The sequence below is a fragment of the Solanum stenotomum genome, chromosome 4 (genome assembly GCF_019186545.1).
Source record: "Solanum stenotomum isolate F172 chromosome 4, ASM1918654v1, whole genome shotgun sequence".
Classification (NCBI taxonomy): domain Eukaryota; kingdom Viridiplantae; phylum Streptophyta; class Magnoliopsida; order Solanales; family Solanaceae; genus Solanum; species Solanum stenotomum.
This window is the reverse complement of record NC_064285.1, coordinates 61378586-61392188: the sequence shown is the minus strand read 5'-3', so window position 1 is coordinate 61392188 and position 13603 is coordinate 61378586. Positions and strand designations below refer to the sequence as shown.

Genomic DNA, 13603 nt, shown 5'->3' with positions numbered 1-13603 from the left:
GTCCCTCCACGAGAAAAGAGTCCGTTATTGCTATATTTATCGGTCTCGGATAACGCATTGGGATGCATGCTTGGTCAACATGACGAAATTGGGAAGAAAGAGCGAGTCATTTATTGCTTGAGCAAAAAGTTCACTCCATATGAGGCTCGTTACACTCTTTTGGAGAGGACATGTTGTGCTTTGACCTGGATTGCTCAGAAGTTAAGACATTATTTGTCTTCTTATACCACATACCTTATTTCCAGGATGGACCCATTGAAGTATATTTTCCAAAAAGCAATGCCGACCGGGAAGTTGGCTAAATGGCAAATGCTTTTGAGTGAGTTTGACATTGTGTACGTAACACAAAAGGAGATAAAAGCACAAGCCTTAGTTGATCATCTTGCAGAGAATCCAGTTGATGAGGAATATGAACCGCTCAAGACCTATTTTCCTGACGAGAAAGTTTCATTTGTGGGTTAAGATATTTCTGAGGCATACCCTGGTTGGAGAGCATTCTTTGATAGAGCGGCGAATCATCAAGGAAAAGAATCGGAGCGGTCTTAGTGTCAGAAACCGGTCAACACTATCCTATGGCGGCTAAACTCCGATTTGAATGCACGAACAATATGGCCGAATATGAAGCTTGTATCCTTGGTTTGAAGATGGCCATCGACATGAATATTCATGAGCTTCTGGTTATTGGAGACTCAGACTTACTGATTCATCAGGTTCAAGGAGAATGGGTCGTGAAAAACCTAAAGATCACACCGTATGTGCGGTATATACAGAAGTTGTGCAAGAAATTTTGCAAGATTGAGTTCAGACACACTCCCAGGACACATAATGAGTTGACCAATGCTCTTGCCATCATCGCGTCAATGATTAAGCATCCAGACACAAGTTATATTGATCCAGTGGATATAGAGGTAAAAGAGCAGCCTGCCCACTGTTCACATGTTGAAGCGGAACCAGATGGTTTACCTTGGTATTTTGACATCAAGAAGTATTTAAAGGACGGGACTTATCCTGAGAATGCAACATTTAACCAGAAGAAGTTGATACGCCGTATGGCCCTCAATTTCATTGCAAGTGGGGAAGTCCTTTACAGGAGGACTCCAGATTTAGGTCTTCTCAGATGTGTTGATGCTAGTGAAGCTGCGAAGCTTTCGGAACAAATACATGCCGGAGTTTGTGGTACTCATATGAATAGACTCACTTTGTCGAGGAAGGTCCTTCGAGCTGGCTATTTTTGGATGACTATGGAACATGATTGTTGCAAGTTTGTGCAGTAATGTCATAAATGTCAAGTGCACGGAGATTTGATTCGGGTGTCGCCTCACGAACTCAATGCTATGAGTTCGCCTTGGCTATTTGTAGCTTGGGGCATGGATATCATTGGCCCAATAGAGCCAGCTGCCTCTAACAGACACAGATTCATTTTGGTTGTCATTGACTATTTCACCAAATGGGTAGAATCAGCTTCGTACAAATCGGTAACCAAGAAGGTTGTAACTGATTTTGTTCGCAACAATTTGATATGTAGGTTTGGAGTGCCAGAATCCATCATAACTGATAATGGGGCGAATCTCAATAGTCACTTGATGAGAGAGATATGTGAACAATTCAAGATTACTCACCGAAACTCAACCGCCTATCGTCCCCAAATGAATGGAGCCGTAGAAGCTGCCAACAAGAACATAAAGAAGATTTTGAGGAAAATGATTGATAATCGCAGAGGTTGGCACGAGATGTTGCCATATGCTTTGTTGGGTTACCGAACGACTGTCAGAATATCAGTTGGAGCTACTCCGTATTTGCTAGTATATGGAACAGAAGCAGTTATACCTGTAGAAGTTGAAATACCTTCATTGAGAATCATCCAAGAAGCTGAATTGAGTGATGCTGAATGGGTTCGCAAGCGTATTGATCAGTTAACATTGATTGATGAGAAGAAAATGGTTGCCGTTTGTCACGGTCAACTGTATCGACAGAGAATGATTCGTACTTTTCACAAGAAAGTAAGAGCCAGAATATTTGAAGTGGGTCAGTTGGTTCTCAAACACATTTTTCCTCATCAGGATGAGTACAAAGGAAAATTTGCATCAAATTGGCAAGGACCCTACATGGTGCGCAAAGTATTATCTGTAGGTGTTCTGATCCTGTCAGAGATGGATGGCACCAAATGGCCGAAACCGATCAACTCAGATGCTGTCAAAAGATACTATGTGTGAAGTTTCAATTTGTATTTTCTGCCATTTCCTTGTAATCGTTCTACTTGCTTGTAATCGCATTATTTAGAATTTATCCATATGTAATGAACTACGTCTGACCTGAATTCTCAACAATGAGATACGTAGGCGGCCTATGTCGGCCTCGGTCACCCTTTTATTCCTTTTAAATATTTTTCCTTGTGTTTGAACTACGTTCGACCTGAATTCTCAAGAATGAGATACGTAGGCAGCCTATGTCAGCCTCGGTCACTTTCTTTGTAAAATTCATATTTTTGTTAATCCTTGAGGGGGAACTACGCTTGACCTGATTCATGCCTCAACAGGATACGTAGGCACCACAAGGGTTCGGTCATTTCTCCCGTAAGATTTCTATTTTTCCTTTGAAATAGAAACTGGGACAGAATTTTTGAGAGGGACTCAAAAATTCTCAAGAAAGAGATCTCTCCAACCAAGTCGAGACTGAAGCTACCCTGAGATTTGCAACTGGAACAAAATTTTTTAGAAGATCTCAAAAATTTCGTGATTCGCTCTCCAACAGTTCAAGATAAGTCGAGACAGTTAACTGGGAGAGAAATTTTTGAGGATGACCTCAAAAATTTCAATAAGGTTCAGCGAGAGTTTAGAGCAACTTTGAATACTTCCCAACAAGTGATCAGACAGATCTCAAAACACAAACTCCGAATGACGTTCATTAAACTTGACGTGACATGACACTTGGCCGTGACTTTTTCCAAACATTACTCTTGAAAATCTATTTTCTTTGAAAACTTTTCCTTCATGTTTCAATTATATTTGCATAAAAAATGTTTTGTCTTATCTATCAAGAAGCGGGAGATCAGAGAAATCAACCGAAGATAGCAAGACAAAGAGCAGACAACCGAAGAGATCGACACAGATCAGTTCATTTTTTTTAAAACTAACAATTTTTCTGTGGACGCAGGTCTATAAGCTTGCCTCAAGATCAACATATTCCACCATAAGTGAATATGGAGAAGTCAAAGGGGCAAAGAGCTCCCCAAAATTGACAATTTTTCTATGGATGCAAGAAATATTTTATGTTGCTTATATCAAAGATTTTGGAATAGGAATAATATTATTTCATTCAATTCCCAACAAGGCGAAGTCCATAACAAACATGTAATTACTTTCGGAGATGGGACAAATGAGAACCTTAGAGAGAAATATTATTATTTTCCAGCAACTAAATATACCTGGAGGATATTTATCTGCAGTATATTATCAGATATGATAATATTCTTACCTCAGAGGGTCATTTATATCGTATGGTCAAAAGATATGATACCACTACTCCGAGGGTCATTTTTATTTATATTGTCGATTGAGACGATATCACTACCCGGAGGGTCATTTATATCGTATTGTCAAATGAGATGATGCCACTACTCCGAGGGTCATTTTTATTTATATTGTCGATTAAGACGATATCGCCACCCCAAAAATACCCCAAAAGATCACTTATTTTGCTCGGTAAAGCATTATCTTCGTTCGGTACCGGGGGCGACGTCATCAAAAGAAACCATGCATTGCAAGAAAAAGATTCATGCATCGCGAGAAAAGAGATTCATATATTGCAAAAGAACATTCATGCATTGCGGAAGAGATTTATGCATCGAGAGAAGAAATCACGCATTGCAAGAAAGAGATTCATGCATCGCGAAAGAAGAGATTCATGCATTGCAAGAAAAAAGACTCATGCATTGCAAGAGAAAATCCATGCATCGCGGGAAAGAAAGTCATGCATTGCAAGAAAAAATTCATACATTGCGAGAGAAGGTTCATGCATTGCGGAAAAAATGTCATGCATTGCGGGAAGAAGATTCATGCATTGCAAGAGAAAGAACTCATGCATCGCGAGAAAGAGATTTATGCATCATAAGAGAAAGATTCATGCATCGCGAGGAAGAGGATTCATGCATTGCAAGAGAAAATTCATGCATCGCGAGAAAAAATACTTATGCATAGCAAGAAGAAGAAACCATGCATAGCATGAGAAAACGTCATGCGTCACGGGAAAGAGATTCATGCATAGCAAGAGAAAGATTCATGCATCGCGAAAAAGAAGTTATGCATTGCAAGAGAAAATTTACCAATCACAAGAAGATCAACATCGACTGCATCATTTTTTTTCTTTACAAAATGACATCAAGAGAATTATCAACACCGACGTCAAGAGAACTGTCAACATATTACATCAGCCTATTTTATTAATCAAAGGAAGAGTACATTGAAGATTATATTGCAAATATGAAACACTAGCTTTATTTGCTTTGCGTCGTACCCGATGGAGTTGACGCCAAATGTTCAAGGAGAGAAATTAAGTGTCAACATGGTAAAAGACACTGTCTCCCATTTGAATCGCATTTTTATACTAATGAGTTTTATCTCAGTATCTGTTGAGAGCATCTGAAAGGATGAATTCTCCAAAATGAACCACAGGTGCGGATGACATCAAAAGGATGCAGCACAACGTGGAACTTTTTCTTAGCAGCAAACTGGGACATAGTCCGAAGAGGAGTGCCAAACTCTTAGGACGCGAGCAGAGGAGCGACTTTCACCACAATCAAACCACACCCCTATCAGAAGACATGTGGGTTTTTCTTAGATTTGTCAGTTCCTATTTTGCATCCGAAAAATTTTGGGTTCACCGAAAGCAATTTTCCAATCTAAGTGACGATGCACCAAGAGATTTGGAAATTATGTCCGTGTAAGTTCTTAATAATAGGTGTGAAGTGCACCATATTCATGACTAAGAGGTTGCAAGCCTCCTTTTCATACTCGACCTACTTTGTCGCTTTTCCAGAATTGAAGGTGATCTAGCATAATAAATCTCTTTTTCAACCGATTGAGTCGAACTACAAACAACTTGATTCCCTAAGTTGGGAGATATGTAGGCGGGATCAATGTTGAAACTCGGCTGTATTCCAATACTCACTCTCAAATCCCACTTCCAAGCATTCCGGTCTCCTCATAATTTAATATTGGGATGACTTATGAATTCTTTCATAATCGTGCGTTAAATCAAGCGTATCGAACTACAATTGGCCTGAATTCTCATATAGCCTGAGATATGTAGGAAACCTACTTCTGGGGTTCGGCCATAATCCCTAAAGTCCGTACCAAATTCCTTTTCCAAAAGATGAAGATGTGATCGGTCAAAATTGGATTAGTCAATTTCATTTTCCTCAAATTTCTTGCATCAATCCAAGTAAAATGAGGGACAGTTGTTGACACCTAATTTTAACCCTCCATAATATTAAATTAATCACCGAGCTTCTTAAATCCCAATCGATTTAGAATAATTAGCTTTATATAATTCAAAATAGTTCCAAGGTTATTTTAAATAATTTCAGTCGATTTTTATAGTACTTTGAATGATAAATATATTTCATGTAATTTAATAAATAATTAGTATACTTTATGGATACTCAGAATCGTCTCGCAAAAAAAGAGGATGTTATTTTAAATATTTTACAAAATTAGTTTAGTTCAAGTTATGGTTATAATTTTAAATCATTGGTTTGCAATTAAATTAATTGTTCTATTTTGTTAAAATTAAGAAGCCCGTTAATTAATTAATACTAACCCATCTTTAACCTCACCTTAAAACCATTTTAAGACCAAAATTTTGGGCCTTTTCTTCAACTTTTCCAGCAAACCTACAGCCCACAGTTCCCTATTCTCATTCCTTCAGCAATAATCCAGCCCACCAAACTTACAGCAATGTCCAAAGAAATGCCCAGTCCACTCCTTTTTCCCTAACCTGGCCCAAATCCATTCCTCCTTCACAAAAGAACCCAAATTTCCAGAACGTAAAATCACATACACAACGTGAGTTCACAGAGACAGCAACAATACACGACAACCACCGTCAAAATACACAGAAATCACACGGCATCTATGTGCAATTTTCTCGTCGTTTCTTCTTCCTTTTGCCTCACCAGTACACCCGTACTGCTCCAGCAGATAAAGCAGCCGCAACTTCGTCCTTGCAGCCGCGAAATCACCCTTGCAAGCTTGAGATCAAGCCACGTAACCCAAGAAGGACAATCGATTAATCCGAAACGTCCATTCCTCCTTTCCTTTTTCGGAATGGTTTGAAAGTTTCAGAAAAGGGTTTGTTTTCCCTTAATGGTGAAAGGATTTTTGGGGTTTTTGAATTTCGAAATGGACTCTTTGAACCCGAAAATTAGCCCTTTCCCCCCATTTTTCCGAACCCTAGTTTCTCCTATATATTCCCCTTATTCATTGTAGAGGGGGGATTTTGAGGAGTTGAAAAAAAATTGGACAGAGAACAGGGGAAATTTTGGTTGAAATTTGGAGTCAAGAGAAAGAAAAGATACATAGGGATACATAGGTTTTTAAAAGAAAATTTAAACTTAAGAAATCAAGCATTATAGGGCGTATTCAAGAGCTAGTTTCTTTTTTCCGAGACATTCACGCTGCTCATCGGAACTCTCAAAATTTGTGTGTGGTGGTAAAGTCATCGCTCCTCAGTTCGTAGCCTCATTTCGCTGCCCCGAGAAAGGTAAAACCGATTCCTTTTATTCTTCGCTATTACATTCTGTTTGACATCGTGTGTGTCCAAATTCTCATGTACTTGAAATCTTGTGTGCTCGTGCTCTCGTTTCCCCTGTGTTGTGTTTTTTTATGGGTATTTTGCATAGCGAAATATTTCAAATATTTGAATCTATCTATTAGCATCTTTGTTTTTCAGAGCCAAAGATTGAAGATTTCGATTTAGTTTGAGTTTAAATATGTTTGTGTTTGAGTTTTTCATTTTTATGATTAATCATGATGTTGCAAGGCTTTAGCGGTCTGTTTGGTTGTCATCGTTATATCTGCCGATTTGAACCTGTTATCAAGCCTGTATTGACCTGCTCCTTCTTTTAAGTGTTTCTTCCTTTATTATTCATCATGGGTCGTTACCACTTGTTGACTTTAGATATTTTAAAAAGCTAAAATCAGTTGGTGTAGCAGTAGCATGTTGCCCTATGGTGTTGTCCATATTTGTTTTAGCTCAAGGAAGAGTCAAGTGTTCCTTCACCTCTCCGTTTAGCTCATTCAAATCTTTTACTGTTTCATATTTTTGAAATCTTAAATCACTTCTTTTGCTGCTACTAGTAGTGATAAGCTAATTTTAGCTTCGAGTTCTTGTTTAGTTTTTTTTTTGTGTAATTTTTATTCCAGTTTGGACATTGGGTGAGCGTGCTATTTCCGGCATATGTCGTGTCATGTGCATCGTAATTTTCCAGCATGCCTTAGTTTCTTTTGCATCTTGCTTTGTTTGGTTTAGATAATATGTCATGGTTTATTTTTTCTTGGGATTTGGAAGCCGTTGGGACCCTTTTGGTTATGATGCTAATCACTTGTAATGCTCATTGCATAGTAGGTTAATCAGTCAATTTGCTAACATTATTAGGATTCATTATTTTTGTACTTATATGATACAGTAGTTTGAATGTCCGCTACTTTGTTTATTAATGGGATTTGGGTCATTAGCGTTCTACGTTGTTTAGTTTGGTCGAGTTTATTCTGTCACATATTATCACAAAAGTTGAATTGATAAGTTGTCTTAAATATGTTATTATTTGTGTTATTTCGAGGCTCTAACTTGTATTTTTACTCCTTTTTTTTTTTTGCATGTAAATCTGTCCGAGTCTTCTTGGACTCCTATTTCCTTTCCCTCACATATCGAGAGAGCCGTAAAGGCTCAAATTCCTCATCTTTTCGAGTCGTCCAACATTAAAATTGACGAACAGGCTCTAGAGTTGAAAAGGCGCGCAAGAAATCAAGAGTTGAAAGATTGGGCCAAAGGCCCACTTTTCATTATTTAAATTTGTATTTTGTTATTTAAGGCCTAAGCCCTTGTCTTTTAATTATTAATACTCTATTAGAAATTTAGGACAGGTGAAGAATGGGTCTATGGCCCAAAGATAAAATATAATTCTTTTCATGTTAGTTTAGGACAGGTACAGGTGATTCAAATGGGACGAAGGCCCAAGACAAAAAAAATGGGCCCAAGTACTGGCCCAGGCGGACAGAAAACCAGACTTGGGCCCAAATTTCCTTCTTTACTTTATTTTTTCCTAATGGTTTATCTGTCAATATTTGCTGTTAAATCTTAAGGTTTTAAAATTCAAATCCCCAAAGATACCCGTTCTGATTTTATAACTTAACTAAATCAATCACCTTTAACGAGGCCTAAAAAATATTTTTGCAAAATACTCAACTTGGATAATACCATAATATTTTTTCCTTTTTCTCCTGAAATGGTCCTAACTACAAAATTTGCTCAATTCAAGTTAAGTTAAATATTTTTAGCCGAATAATTAATTACCGGATAACCGCATTAGCGGGTGTTCTAGATGCTTTAAAACCCTTCCTAGAACACTAATAAGAACCTCGAACCCCTTTTAAGTTTTCATTGGATTTCTGTTTTAGTCTTTTGAAAACAATAGTTTTCTTGATTTTTTTTCCTAAAAATTAAGTGGCGACTCTTAAAACCAGTCAAAATATATTTTCCAAATAAAACACCCTATAAGTCAAACAGTCTTGAGATGAGAAGTATCTTTGAGTCCTTGAGTTGAGTAGTTCATGTTCATAATTCCGCATGAACCCTCTGAGTTGAGCATTCTTGAAATTAGTAGTGAAGTTCTTGAGTTCCAAGTATTTGAGTTTTATCTATGGTTATGGAAAACCTTGCATTGAGTCGTCCATGCCCATAATTCGGCATGAACCATACCTTAAGAAGTCTTTTACAAATGTATAAACTTTGTTTTAAGACTTAAAGCTTTGAGTTGAGTAAAGAGTAAAGAGTAAAGGTTTGAAGTTCATTTCTTCAAAGAAGTATATGGGGACTATATATTCCCAAAGAGTTTAAAATGTTTTCATAGTTAAACAAGAACGGAAACTAAGATTTTCAAAGAGCCTTCGGGCTAGTTTTCAGAAAAGAGTATTAGCTTTCTAAATGAAGCAAGCAGGGAAACTGAGATTTTCAAGATAGCCTTTGAGCTAAGTTTTTGAGCATTAATCTCAAATCACAGAAGAAGTATGTTTTTAAAACATAAGAGCTAGTATATTTTGGGAGTAGTATTAAGAATCGAATTGGGGGCGGGCATGAGTTCAGATAACTCACGTCTTCATAAAACCATGTAGCCATCATGGGTAGAAATGTGTCATACTTTTTAGATGAACCCTTTTCGAAATAGACTAGTGGATCCATTAGGCAGTTCAAGTCCTATACATTTGGCCAGGTATAGGATGCGCTGGCAGCGTGAGGTAGATCGATGTATCATCACTATAGCTCTTAAGTGATGGTTGTCGGTTAGAGAAACTCCCACAGAAGTTATTGTATTTTTATATACATCAGTTTATTGTATTTTTACATACATTTCAGATTTTTAGTGTATCTTTGTATACACCTAGAGTTGACTTCATGTTTTAAACAACTTTTCTTTATATTGCACTTGTTTTAAATAGCTTTATATTGAAATGAGTTCAGTTATGTTGAGTTGAGTCTCCAGAGTTGAGAAGCCAGAGTTTGAGTACTAAGAGTTGAGTGTCTTATTATTGAGTTGAATATCATATCTTTGAGTTGAGTATCTAATTCCTGCGTTGAGTATCTTATCCTTGAGTACTTCTGAGTTGAGTAAGTTGAGTAAGTTGAGTAGTTTTGAGTATCCTTGAGTATTCCTTGAGTTGAGTAAGTTTGAGAAGAGGTAAATATGTTTCCTTTTTATTAAGTTTCAAGCTTATGTTATGTTTTAGAATTCATCTTACATGCTCGTACATTCCACGTACTGAGCCATTTGGCCTGCATCTTTTCATGATGCATACACAGGTATTCAGGATCATCAACAGGAGTTTCGTTGATACATCCGAGAGTTCAAGTTAGCTATGGTGAGCCTCCTTGCTTCCGAAGGATTTCATTTACCTTTCAGTTATACCAGTTGTTAGGATATTGTGGGTCTTATCCCGACTTCCATCTTTATCAGTTAGAGGTTTCATAGATAGTCAGTATAGATGAGAAGTTTGTATCATTTATTTTATTAAATGTTTTAAAGACTAAAGTTGCCTTTTTATGGCGAGTTGTATATATTTTATTATACAGAGTTTTCTTTGGATTTAAAGTTTGTATTTAAGTTTAATGAACTTTTGTTCAGTTTTAAGCTTTTGCATGCTTGAGTTAGTCTTCCGCTTGTAGTCAGTCAGGATGAGGGTTCGCTTGGAGACCAGCAATGGTCTTCGAGTGTCGGCCACGTCCAGGGTGTACACTCGGGTCGTGACAATAGTTATATAACACCCTTGTAAATCATTGTTTCAAGTGTTATAGCATATTTTTATTGCTTAATTATGGTTCAAAGTACTAAAATTTGGTCCAATTTGACATTTTTCCATTCCTAAATCGCCCAATTTATCAATCAACCCATCCTTGAAATGTCGTCTGTGGCAACATATGCACGTTCTGTTGGATAAAATGCAACATACATGTCATGTGGAAACATATGTATATCATAAAATGGTCTTTTAGGGGGTTAATTCAATTAAATTGTCACTTAATTCAACATGTAACACTAATATATAGTCCTACAAGTCTAAGTACAAAATTATGATCTAATACAACAACTTTCATTCAATTCTATCAATTATTTTTACAAAGACTATCATCTCACTAGTTCATCATACAATGCCCAACTAACTCCATATGATAGTTATATAACACTCTTGTAAATTGTTGTTTCAAGTGTTATGACATCCTTTTATTGATGAATTATGGTTTAAAGTACTAAAATTTGGTCTAATTTGACATTTTTCCATTCCTAAATTGCTCAATTTATCGATCAACCCATCCTTGAAGTGTTGTCTGTGGCAACATATGCACGTTCTGTTGGATAAAATGTTGAATTTTCCAGCCGAAATCGCAACATACATATAATTCAATTATATTGTCACCTGATTCAACATGTAATGTAACGGAACATTCTAGAATACTCCACTAACACACACTCCACTCACTCTCACTCATTATAAAAGGGTTAATTAGGGTTCCCTTAATTCACAAAAAAAAAATCTCTCGTTTTTTAACTTCTTTCCTTTATTCTTTTATTTTTTCTCCTCTCCTCCTCTCACGCTCAAATTTCCCTGAGAAGATGTAACCACCTTGGACAAATTTCTTTCTTTCCATCATAATTGACATTTGTTCCAATAAAATAAAAATAGTAATAATAATCATTAATATTAATGTTATCAGCAAAAAAAAACACTTCACCAATTGTTTTATACAACTTATCAACAAAAAGGTAATTCACAATGGTATACATAACCATCAATCTAATCAATGGTGGTAACCACAATATTTTCATCGAACTTTGCTTTTTTAGGTCTAAGCCTCTGTGGGTCTTCATTGTTACTAACATAGCCATTTCGAGCTTTTAAAATCCCATAATTCCATAGGAGTGAAGAATATCTCATGCGAAGGGTTTCAGAACTAATTTCATCATATGGTACTTGTAGTCCATCACTCAAAAACTCAACGTATGCAGCAATAAAAAGTCCACAATCTCTGCATGGTATATCATCGATTAAAAAATATAATAAGCCTATTAACACCACATTTCAATAGTGGTAAGACAAAAAAATAATGTGATACTTACAGACTATTGCGTGCTTGTTAGGCAATATCAGTAACATGTATGACTTCGAATGGGTGAGATTTGTTCTTTACTTGGTAAGTTTCAAGAACTGACCAGTTAGCTCCGTCTTTTTGATAAAAAAATTCGCTGGATTCAAGGTACTTTGACAACAATGTAGACAACTTTTGAATCTCGGAGCACAATTTTCAGTTAGTCATAGATGAGGACATCGAATCATACACCTTTATGCATCGTTCCTTCAATACAACGACTGCCAAGACCCAATGAAACTCCCCATTACAATTTACAAGGACATAAACCTCATCTGTGAGGTGCCAAGGTAGTGCACTAGGTATACCAAACCCTTTGATAGTGCCAACGATTTTTTTCTCATATTCAGGACCATCACTGGCATTGCCAATGTATGTTTTGAAAAAACAATTAGTAGTGGTATATCGATATTTAGAATGACTCTGTTGCTTCGACTTCTTCCGCAAATAGTATAAAATGAAATCCACATGCTGCACAGATGCATCAACAAGTGTATTTTTGTATGAATTTATTTGTATGTATTCATGTCTTAATCAAGATAAAAGTGGGCATGGATTTATCTCATCAGTCCAGCACTTATTAGGTTGAGACATTACGTAGAACCAGTCATTCTTCTTTGGAAATGCAACTACAAAATCAAGTTGTTTGAACTCAAGATCCGAGCAATTGTCTAAGTAGTGATCGTCCTTGTCTCTTCTGCAATTGTGTAATCATTATAAATAATTATTTAGTGAACAACAAGAAGAAATACTAATAATAGTTGAATGACTTTACATTTTTGCATGATGCTTGTAAAGACCCTCGTTTATCCATTGCGAGAAGGATGACATTTGTTCAGTTGGACCCTCGTCGTCAATGTTAAAACCTTCAAATGGATATTGTTGCTTCACATCACAACTGGCGACTTCGACTTTCTTCTTTTATTTTGCTCTTTCTCTTTTTCTTTATTTTTCACTCTCATTCTCCTTCTCCTTCTCCTTCTCCTTCTCCTCCTCCTCCTTCTCATTGCCTTTTGAGTTTGAGTGTGATACTGGAGCATTAGTCATGGATTTTTTTCTTTCACTAATTATATATAGTGATTGGGAAATAGATTTTTTCAACCTCCTACACTTCAAAGGCTGTGAAATCTTCTTGGATGTATGGACATCAATATTATAAGTCATTTTCTTAAAAATATCAGTGAGTTCTTTAACACGACTAATAAAATAATTATGATGTTGCTCACATTCTTCGCATAGACAAAAAGATCATTTGATGTTAGAAGATGAAGCAACACCAATAAAAGATTGAGTTGTTGTCATAGATGAAACTTCGTGTATCATTTTATCTACAAGGTAAATAAAAAAAGGTTGAGAGTTTACAATTGATTATAAAATAATAACGGATAGCAATTTATACTTATGTTGACACATATGAATATTTTGTTGCCACATATGTACCTTATGTTGCCACGAATGAATCTTATGTGGCAACAGATGAATCTTCATATGCCACAAATTAATCTTCTGTTACTACAGATGACCATTTTGTTGCCCTAACACATATGTGATATGTTCCAACATATGACAACTTTGTTGGAATATATACCAACATATCACTAAAATATAGCAACATATGACACATCTTTCAACAAATGAAAGATATGTTGGACAACTGAACAAAACAATATTTCTAAAATCATATGAA

At 36.3% G+C, this 13603-nt stretch overlaps 1 protein-coding gene across 1 annotated transcript; it reads left to right on the top strand.

Moving 5' to 3' along the window:
• The first annotated feature begins 572 nt into the window (after positions 1-572).
• LOC125861624 (uncharacterized) lies at positions 573-1555 on the top strand. Its single transcript, XM_049541482.1, has 3 exons — positions 573-930; positions 1360-1475; positions 1526-1555. Exons 1-3 carry the CDS (start codon positions 573-575, stop codon positions 1553-1555), a joined length of 504 nt encoding a protein of 167 aa, XP_049397439.1.
• The last annotated feature ends 12048 nt before the right edge of the window (positions 1556-13603 follow it).

Bases quoted from the DNA above. Each gene is read 5' to 3' on its own strand.
- LOC125861624 (XM_049541482.1), top strand. From the start codon at position 573: ATGGCGGCTAAACTCCGATTTGAATGCACGAACAATATGGCCGAATAT. The intron at 931-1,359 runs GTTCACATGTTG...GGCTATTTGTAG, and splicing joins AAAAGAGCAGCCTGCCCACT to CTTGGGGCATGGATATCATT. The intron at 1,476-1,525 runs GTAACCAAGAAG...TTTGATATGTAG, and splicing joins AATCAGCTTCGTACAAATCG to GTTTGGAGTGCCAGAATCCA.